Source organism: Pipistrellus hanaki (assembly GCF_964339955.1).
Source record: "Pipistrellus hanaki genome assembly, chromosome: 3".
In the NCBI taxonomy this organism is placed as follows: Eukaryota; Metazoa; Chordata; class Mammalia; order Chiroptera; family Vespertilionidae; genus Pipistrellus; species Pipistrellus hanaki.
In genome coordinates, this window is record NC_140505.1 from 106,110,775 (window position 1) to 106,120,893 (window position 10,119).

At 38.3% G+C, this 10,119-nt stretch overlaps 1 protein-coding gene and 1 long non-coding RNA gene across 4 annotated transcripts in view; both read left to right on the plus strand.

Moving 5' to 3' along the window:
* Positions 1 to 3,353, plus strand: part of KDM5A (lysine demethylase 5A) — a 103,586-nt gene extending 100,233 nt beyond the window's left edge. For 2 of the 3 annotated variants that reach the window (XM_084878382.1, XM_084878383.1), the window contains one exon: positions 1,560 to 3,353. In XM_084878382.1, coding sequence (XP_084734508.1) covers positions 1,560 to 1,766 — 207 coding nt within the window. In that variant the 3' untranslated portion in view covers positions 1,767 to 3,353. Of the gene's footprint in view, positions 1 to 1,035; positions 1,118 to 1,559 lie in introns of all 3 variants that reach the window. The other variant, XM_084878384.1, reaches the window with a different exon arrangement.
* Positions 3,354 to 4,424: 1,071 nt separating this feature from the next.
* On the plus strand, positions 4,425 to 9,795 carry LOC311619832. The gene is made up of 2 exons (XR_014794590.1): positions 4,425 to 5,990; positions 6,165 to 9,795. It is a non-coding gene; the product is annotated as an uncharacterized lncRNA (long non-coding RNA).
* Positions 9,796 to 10,119: the final 324 nt, after the last annotated feature.

Consider the following 10,119-nt stretch of genomic DNA (forward strand, 5'->3'; position numbering starts at 1 on the left):
CATAGGTTGTTTTTTTTCTTCTATCATAGTTTGGATAATTTTTTTATAGTACATGGAAACTAATTTTGAAAACAGCTCACTTTCCTTGAAACTCCTTTACCTAGCCAAAACCTTCCTCTGTTCTTTTTCATAAGCTGTATTGAGGTACTTATTTAATCTATTCATATGCCTTACTTTGCTCTGATATCAGGTAAAGCCCATTTAAAATATATATCTTTCTTGATTCCAGAGAAGAAGGGAGAGTGAGATATAGAAACATTAATGATGAGAGGGCATTGTTGATCTGCTGCCTCCTGCATGCCCCCTACTGGGGATCGAGCCCACAACCCAGGCATGTGCCCTTGACTGGAATCGAACCCGGGACCTTTTAGTCCCCAGGCCAATGCTCTATCCACTGAGCCAAACCAGCTAGGTCCAAAGCTCATTGTTTTAAGTGGCTTCCTATGTTGCCAAGTGAAATGATCAACTTTTGTAGTGTGTACTGCATCTGCCATGAATCAGCTTTAAAGACTACCACAACTACCTTCCAAATATAAAAAGCCAAAATCACCTTATTTTTAATTCTAGTTCCAAGCCTTAATTAAAGTCACCAAATGATAGAGCCTTTCTAATCTCCTACTATTATCACAATACTAGAGTCCCAGTGCATGAAATTTGTGCACTGGTAGGGGTCCCTAGGCCTGGCCGGTGATCAGGACTGATTGGGGCCTTCCGGCTGCCAACTGGGGCCTCCTTTCCCCAGCTGCTGGCTTCTGGCTGGGGCCTTGCTTCATTTCACACCGTGCCCTGGTGGTCAGCACACATCATAGCAAGCAATTGAATTCCTGGTCTCCTAGTTGAACTCCTGAGGGCACCCTTTGCATATTAGCCTTTTATATATATAGATATATAGGTTCTCTAAAGGGTCAGAGTTTGCCAATGACCTAACAGTTATTCAGACTTTAATTTTAACCCAAGAGTCATCTATTGATCTGTGTTTTTGACTGTTTTAATTGGTTAATTTGTATTTATCTGATATTTGCTAACTTTTTATAGGGAGTTGTATTTATAACAGAAGAAGAGAAGAATAAAAAATATTAGTTTTAAAAGTGGCCTATGTGACTGCTTTTCTAAAAAGGTATTTAATGCTCTTAGTACTTTGGCTTATCTCTTTGAAATAAAGCTAATACACAGGATTGCCTTCACATTGTATTCTTTCTTTCTTGATTGATAATTGCATTGCCTAGAAATTGTTAATACCAGCTAAAACAACTTGGCTGCTCTATTCCTTTTTTGTCAAATTTTTCTCATGTTTCTGCCTTCCAAGGAGTCTCAGGTATTTATGAAGTAATGGAGTACCTAACAGGCCTAATTTTGTGGATATACTATGGTAAAATACAATTTTTGAGGTATTAGCTTCCCACCTCCTTTCTTTAAAAAAGAACCTTATAAGAAGTCATTTTCTGTCTCTGAACATCTCAATTGTTTCTGTCATTTAAACAAGAAAGCTCTTTGGTTTACTTTTATTTTAGGCTTAATGATTATATAACCTAAACATTTCTCAATCTTGTCTCCTACAGGTAGACTGGGTACAATGTGATGGTGGCTGTGATGAGTGGTTTCATCAAGTTTGTGTGGGAGTATCTCCAGAAATGGCTGAAAATGAAGATTACATCTGTATAAACTGTGCAAAGAAGCAGGGGCCAGATAGCCCAGGTCAAGCACCAGCTCCTTCCTTCATAATGAGCTACAAACTACCGATGGAGGATCTTAAGGAGACCAGTTAGCATATACTAAGTTAGTTTGGGTCATGGGGAAAATGGACCACATTAAGATCTTAGTCATAAAATTGAGTGGTTTAGGTCCACTCACAGTGTTGCTTCCAAAGATGAATGGCCTTCAGAGAAGTCCTTGTAGTTGACTTCCTCTTTGCATGGACTGTGTGATCTACATTCTCTATCAACACGTCTGTGCAGAGGGTGTCTTCTTTGGTACAGCAGCCAATGTTTCAGTTCGTGTCTGTTGAGTATGGTTTGTTACATTAAGGCCAGACATTTGATTGACCTCCAGGGTGGTTGGTTGAGTTTAATACATTGGTGTGCCATCAGGGAATGCAAGATGTGTCTTATGGCCAGTTGGTATTAGTTAGAGGTTTATCACCTAGAGGCAGCACCATCTGAGGTGCTTATTATGTGACTCTTCTTTGTTAGGATAGTTACAAAGGAGTCAGAGTACCACTTTCTCCACTATTACTTGGCATTCAGTGTCCTACAAATAAAACTAGGAGAGGAAAACGGCCAGAGTTAACTCCTGTTGGAAGTCATGGGATAGTAGCACAGTCTAGACCTCAGCTACTTGTGCTTGTTTGTACCAAGAAGAAAACCACAAATGAGAGGCAGATCACCTTATCTTGCCAAAGAGGATGTCTTGTAGTTCAGAAATCTGACTAGATGGTATTCCGGGAAGAAGAGCTTTTCTTATTTCAAGGCAAGGAACCTTTTTTTGCTTAGAGAAGTCTGCTGTCTCGGGTCTACATTTGAGAGCAGAGCAGGTCCATGGATCCAGGCTTCAGCAAAAGAAAAGAAGACAAGTTAATGTTTTACTGAGCCACAGAGATGCATGCTTTTGGGGGAAACCTTCATTCACAAGTATACTAGATACCACCAGGCTTCAGGCATGGCCATGAACAAGACCAGCAAATAACAACATTTTGCCTTGCAGCCCCGATGCCAATGTCTGCTGTTTCCAATACTGACAATTTCTGATTGTGGTCCACACCAGATGCTGTTGAATAACACCATGGCTTCATCAGAGGATGTGGAATTGTAGGACCTCTGGGTGATGAAGTTGTTTTAGTAAATCCATTTTTTTAAAAAGAAAAAAGGACTTGTTTTTACTTTTTTCTAAATGTCTCTGACTACTGACTGTTCTAAAAATAGATTATTTTTTCTTTTTTAATATACATATATGAATATATAAATATATATATATTTACTGTTACCAGCAGCATATGACAGAGTTCCTGTGTCAGAAATCCTTTTGGGGGCTTGCTTACTCTTTTTTGCTTTTTCATAAAGAAGTCCCATTCCTCCTTGTAGTACAAGGAGTTAGCACTTCCTTGTCCATCCTAGCCTAACCAGATCTTCCATCTTGTTTTTGTTCAAATAAATAATTATATTTCTTTTGTGCATTGGGACTTGTCCATGTCTTTTGGGGAAACTTGGTCTTACTGTATCTGTGATGGCTGTTTTATTTTTGTATGTGTATGTTTGAAACTATGGTGCTGTGTCCTCTTCCTTTTGTGTTCACTTTTTTTGTTAAGGTGTTAGGAAGCTGTATGGAAACTCTTATTAGAAGGGGACTAATTTTTTTTTTTTTTTAAAGAAAAACAAGCAAACTAACAATAGTGTTTTGTCTTTACTGTCCTGTGTCCCTTTAATTTGGTTTTAAAATTTTCTTTGACATAATCAGATTTACTTTTAAAGAGGGCAGGAGCAGGGTGGACCTAAAGAATAGTTTCTAGTTTCCTTTCCATTTTACCCCAATTTGTTTGAAAGAAATGTCTTTCAAACAGAAGTAAAATGTACTGTCCAGTCACAGTTTTAGTGGGTATGAGATTTAACTCAAAAGCCATCTTATTTAAAACACACACACACACACACACACACACACACACACACACACACACAAAAGCTTTTCTATAAAATCCAGTTTTTATAAATGTGTTCTCTGTTTGAGGCTACTTATTTTTGAGTCACATGTTGAATGTTTTGACCTGTTGAGAGATTCATAAGTGTTGCTGTGCATGTGTCTTGAGAATCTGATCTCAGGTGTGTGAATGATTTAAGATTTCAGGGGATATTGCAAGATAACCAATTTCATTTTGTCAAACTATATAAAGATATTAAGAATGTTTTCACTTGGTTAATGTTACAGAAGAAAGCACAGTATTTTTTGCCTTTTGGTCTTTGTAAAAGTAATCAGGGTTAAAAATTGAATACAATTTTATGTGATGGGGATCTTGGAACACATTTTAAAATACTCTATTTTTTCCTTCCTAGTCACCCATTAACTACTCAGCCCATGAGGATGCTAAGAAAGATAGCTAAGGTGCTTTGCTTCTTGGAGTATGATAAATGGATATAGGTGGTTGTTTAAGGAATGCTTTATTTTCTGAATATGACATTTGCCTGCTAGAAACGTAGAGAAAAATGCAGGGCAGTCTCCAACCATGAATAAATAGCTTCCTCTTTTTCTTCTGACATTTTGAAACTTAGATATATCAATCTATACTGTAGGATGTTCTGTATTTGAAAATCACAGAGGATTTGGTCTGACTCTTGACCATAGATTTAGACCAAGGCTGAGAAGAACAGATGAAATTAGTTTGACAGAGCGGGGAGAGGAGGGAGGGAGAGGGGGAGGGAGAGGGGGAGGGAGAGGGGGAGGGAGGAGATGAACATATACAAATCAATTCAGAATTAATGGACTTAAAGAAATGCTGATGCTCTAACACAAGACATCGTTTTCAGTTAGAAGAAATTAATACTTACAACTTATCCCATTCTGTGGTATTGAAACATTTTTATTTTAAAACAAAATGTTTCCCCTTCTATCTCCTCAAAGTTGTAATTCCTCACTATAGGTGTTTTAACTTATATGTTAATCCTTTCAAAGATATTTCCTACTACCTTCATTATAAGCTACTTTATGAAAGTTTATAGAATGAAAAATGAAGAAATGCTAGGTTGCTGTAAATTAATAGAGACTAGAAATATAATATAAATTTATAATCCATGGGGGAGTCAGAAGAGCTTAGTGGTAGGAACCAAGTTCTGTCTGCCTCAGGATCCCTTGCTTTTTATTAACACAAATTGTCCTAAGGCAAGGTAGATATACTTATCAAAGGTTAAGGTTTAGTATACAGAAGCATTGTCAGTTTCCTTTAGCTGTTCAGGTGTTTGGCTAGCAGGAGGCACTAATGTAGATTAAAATGCCCTCAGCATTTATTGTCTGGTAACAGGCAATAATATATGTAAATCTTTAGGTCTGGGGAAATGCCCTTCAGCCATTCCAGTAGGTCAGTGTTTCCCAAACTTTTGACATGTGTACCCCTTCTATAATTTTCGTAACGCTGAGTACCCCTCGTACTCATGAGAACGTAGAATTAGGCGCAGCTAAGCACAGTGCAGTGCATATCCCCACCAACCTCTGGTGCAATGCGTACCCCCACTAAACTCTTCCCGTACCTCTGGGGGTATGCGTACCACACTTTGGGAAACACTGCAGTAGGTAATAACATGTATTCAGCCCTGTTGAATATAGAAGCCTCAAGGTTCCATCAACCTTTTGATGAAACTTCTTGCATTTATGACATGCTGGAATTAGCTTCCAGCACTAGGTCCTATCAATCTCAAAGGGTGAGTAATTAAAACTATGCAAACTGCTAAGTTTACAAGTACAACTAATATATCGGTAGTAGCTTCCTTGGGGGAACAAGGGACATTTTGCTGTCACAAATGTGTATTTTACTGTGATAGTTACTGCAACAAAGCCATGTTGAGATGTAGATGCTAGGCTCCCTAAACTGCTGCAAACTAGCTTTTGCACTGCATGAGTCAAATTTGTGCCTCAATAAAATTATAAATAACTACATCATACTTGGAATAATTGAAAAGGCATCACACATTAAATCTGATTCAACATAATATACTTTAATCAAAACTCTAGCAAAGGCTAACAGATTTGTAACATTAGAACAAATTTTCCTATACTTCTATTCTTTGCTTTCGTCTTTAGAAGTATCTAAGGAATTATTTGTTTTTCTAAATTTTTTTAGCTTGAGTTCAATTCAGTGCAGGTAAAAAAAAAATTCCTGCTTGTTAATACTTTGATTCATAATTTGTGTGGACATTAGCAAGTACTTAAAATAGGAGGATGGAAGGAAAAGCTCAGAAAACCCTTCCATTTTAAAGGGTGAGATTATCTACTTTTTAAAGGAGAAAGTGACAGTTTTGGAGTGGGATTTGTAAATTGTGGAAAAAGTAAGCTGTTAAAGTCCCACGTATAACAGGTTCAATAAAGGGTTTAGATGTGTAGTAAGTTGCTTTTGTAGTAAGTCCTTAAGTATAGATTTTAAAAAGCAGGTAAATGATTTGCTGCCCTCCGTGTTGTTTTTTTAAAAGTATATACTTACTTTTTTGATATGGATATGCCAACAGATATTGATAGCATGAGAAGGAAAGGATGAATGTTAATCTATTTTGGAATTGCAGTCTTCTCTTGGCTTGGATCATATCCAGTCACCACTATGCAATGAATGATGTGCACTAGGAAAGATTAGGATGGATTTTTAAAGATGTATCCTACTTATAATTACCTTTGCAACAGTCAAAGATGTCTAAATAGGAATGTGTTCTGTAAACCTCAAGACCCTCTGTTGGTTATTCCCGTACATATTTATTTATTTGCTAGTGAGACACTTAAATATAATATGGATTCTAATTTGCCAGGATTTTTGGTGGTGCCTTATGAAAAGTATAACTTGATTTCTTGTTTTTTGAGCATGTTTTGCATTTTTTTGTTTTCTGAAAGAATATTAGATATGATTATTTGCATTACATCCAAAAAATAAAGAACATTTTTATGTGTGCTCAGGTTCCCCCCTATTTTGTCATTTACATTGGTGGCCACTCTGGTAACTGAGTAAAGGTAAATTTTGGCAGTGAGTTATTAGTGATCCTGGGGAATACTAGCAAGTATATGAGAGCCACTTTTAACCTGTGCCAAAGCAGTTTCTAATATTGTATTTGCTCTCTATAAAATAAAGAGTTGGCATTAAAACAATTTGATCAGTAGTGTGTTTAACCTATTGCATTGCTGAGAATAGTGTTCTCAAAAAGTATGAAATTAGAAAAGTGATTCCTGAAAATTTCACCTATTTTCAGCAAGATTCTAGTGATGCCCAACAGATACTTCCCCATCTTTGATTCTTGAGCAATTTATTCATTTGTAACAAACCAGTAATTTCGAAAATGAAATAGAGTTGACCACTGAACAACACGGGTTTGAACTATACAGGTTCACTTATACACAGATTTTTTTCAAGAAGTATTATTATGTATTTTCCTTACATTTTCTTAATCATTTCTTTCCTCTAGCTTGCTTTATTGTAAGAATATAGTATATGCTATATATCACCCAGAGTATAAGTGGAACCTCAGTTCTCAAACTTAATTTGTTCCAAAAGACTTTTTGAAGCAATTTGTATTTTTAATACTCTTTTTTTATTGTCTTCAGAGAGAGGAAGGGAGAGGGAGAGAGAGAAACTCATCAGCTGCCTCCTGCACATTACTGGGGATTGAGCCTGCAACCTGGGCATGTGCCCTGACAGAGAGAATCAAATAGTGACCTTCTGGTTCATGGGTCGACTCAACCACTAAGAACAATATAAAGAATACAGCCAAATATTATATTGTGAATAAACTTAAGAGTGATTTTTAGAACTTAATATTTCCATATAGTAATTCCATGAAATTACTAGACAAGGATTTTTCTCTAACCTTGTCTTTGGAGCTAGATGATACGTATATCTTGTTAATGGGAAAGAAAGGCACCCCCATGAGAAGCTTTTAAGGATGGCTTGTGATGCTGGCTGAAAGCTTGTATTAAGGAATCCTGATGAGTTAGTTGTAAGGGACATAGGAAAGAAGTCAGAATTTCTGTAGTAAAAAATTAAACAGGAGGAACCAAGATGGTGGCATAGATAAACACCTGAACTTGTTGCCTTGCTCAACCACATCAAAACTACATCAAAAAGACAAAACAGACATCATCCAGAACTACGGGAAGGTTTGCTTAATTTCCGATTGGTCCTTTTTCATATCCTTAAGGGTCTCACTAAATTTCTCAAAGTGGAAATTATACAACTAGAAGGAAAGAGAAAAGCACACTTGAGACTGGGAGGGTACGGAGGTGTGCGTGAAAAAGGGCTGGCAACTGAGTACGCTGTTGTCTTTTTCGATCAGGAGGGAGATACAAGCTCCCGACAGCTCTGAACTCCAGTCCTGGGTGAGACTGGGGACCCAGACTCATACAGGGAGAAACTGGACTGTCTGGCATCGTGCTGGAACATGAGGGCAGATTTTTCTGAGGTGCTTGCAGCAATCATTGTTCCTGCATGGTGCTGTGGGACACAGTGACCCAGGGACCTCTTCAGGGCAAGGCTGACAGCCATTGCTGTTTGCTCCGCCCTTGTGATTTCCTGAGGACCCCTCCCCACCCAATTTATAACCCCATCCAAGCTGTGCACAGAGGCTTTTGCATATGAAGGGCCTGACCTTTTGCAGTCCAAAACCTAACTGCAGCTGGGTCAGAGGGCCCAAGAGCCTCCAAAAGAAAGCCCAAGACTGGACAGCATCTTGAATTGCTTCACAGCTGAGCTTCATCCGGGCACCTCCAAACCCTAAGAGAAGGAATCTGCAGATTTCTCTGTAGTTCCTGCTGGGTGGCCTCAGGCAGTGGCTGACTGCACCTTCTTGGAGATCCAAGAGCCAGTGTACCCAGTGGTCAGAATGAGATCATCCAGATTATGACTCTTCACATCCATAAGAGACACACTCAGGGGGGCAGACTCAGTGAGTGCCAAAGCCCCAATGAAGCAAGTCTTGCCCCATAAGGGTGTCTTCAGCACAGAAGTTCTATCATAGACACAACTGATCATCACAGCCAATTAGCCTGGAGATCAATTCCTCCCAGTGATAGCAAGAGCAATTAAGGCTTAACTACAACAAGACAGTGCAAACTACTGGATATGGAGTTCAAAACCCTGGTTATAAGGTTACTCAAGAATCTCCTAGAAACCTTTGAGAAATTTAGTGAGTCCTCCAGGATATGAAAAAGGACCAATAGGATCCCAAGAATCAAGTCAAAAATTTGGAATATGAAGAACCAAAAAACAAACAAAAAAACACCCAACCAAAAAAGAAAAAAGAACCCAAAAATATGAAGATAATGTAAGGAGCCTCTCGTACAACTTCAAGTGTACCAACATCCAAATTATGGGGGTGCCAGAAGAGAGAAAGATACTGAAAACCTATTTGAAGAAATAATGACAGAAAATTTCTACCTGGTGAAAGAAATAGACTTACAACTCCAGAAAGTACAGAGAATCCCAAACAAAAGGAATCTAAAGAGGACCACACCAAGACACATCATAATTAAAAAGCCAAGAACAAAAGACAAAGAATCTTAAAAGCAGCAAGAGAAAAACAGTTACCTACAAGGGAGTACCCATATATTGATAATTATCAGCTGGACCCTTTGTACATCATAAGCATCTATAGACGCAAGTGGCAGACCTTCCCCACATGCCATGAATGTCCTAGCTGCAAACCTCGCATATCAACTCTGGTCACCTAATTTTAAAATCAGACTTGTTAGTGACATCTCTGGGTTTGTAAAGAAAATTATGGTAACTTAAATTCGTAAATATTCCAGTGCATAAGGAAGAAATTCCAATATTGATAAATAGGGCTGCCACTCGGAGGTGTGAGAGATAAACACTGCGATACGAGATTTGTGTTATCACGAATTTCATGCCTAAAATAGTAAACATGGTGTGCATTCTTCATTACTTTTTTACAGATTTTGTCTTTGGAGCATCAACAAAATTTAGTGTTTTTGAGGCTTTTCGTGTCAATGGTTTATTTTTATTTTCTGCTCACTTTTGTTGATATTGCCATGGAATTGAAAATTATTTTATTATTGAATTTATCATTGTAATCCTATCTAATAAAAGAGAAACATGCAAATTGACCATACCTCTCCGCTATGTGCACAAGCTATGCCCACCAGCCAATCAGGAGTGCACACAAATTAACCCAACAAATATGGCAGTGGCCACAGAGCTGGAGCAAGCAGGAGGCTTGGGTTTCCCCTGGCGATGGAGGAAGTCAAGCTTTCTGCCTGCCCTGGCCAGCCCTGGCCTATGCTTAAGACTATAAAGTTTCAATTATAGAATATAAATAAGTCACAACAAAAATGGCAGCAGCCACAGAGCTGGAGAGAGCAGGAGGCTTGGGTTGCCCCTGGCGATGGAGGAAGCCAGGCTTCCCACCTACCCTGGCCAGCCTTGACCTC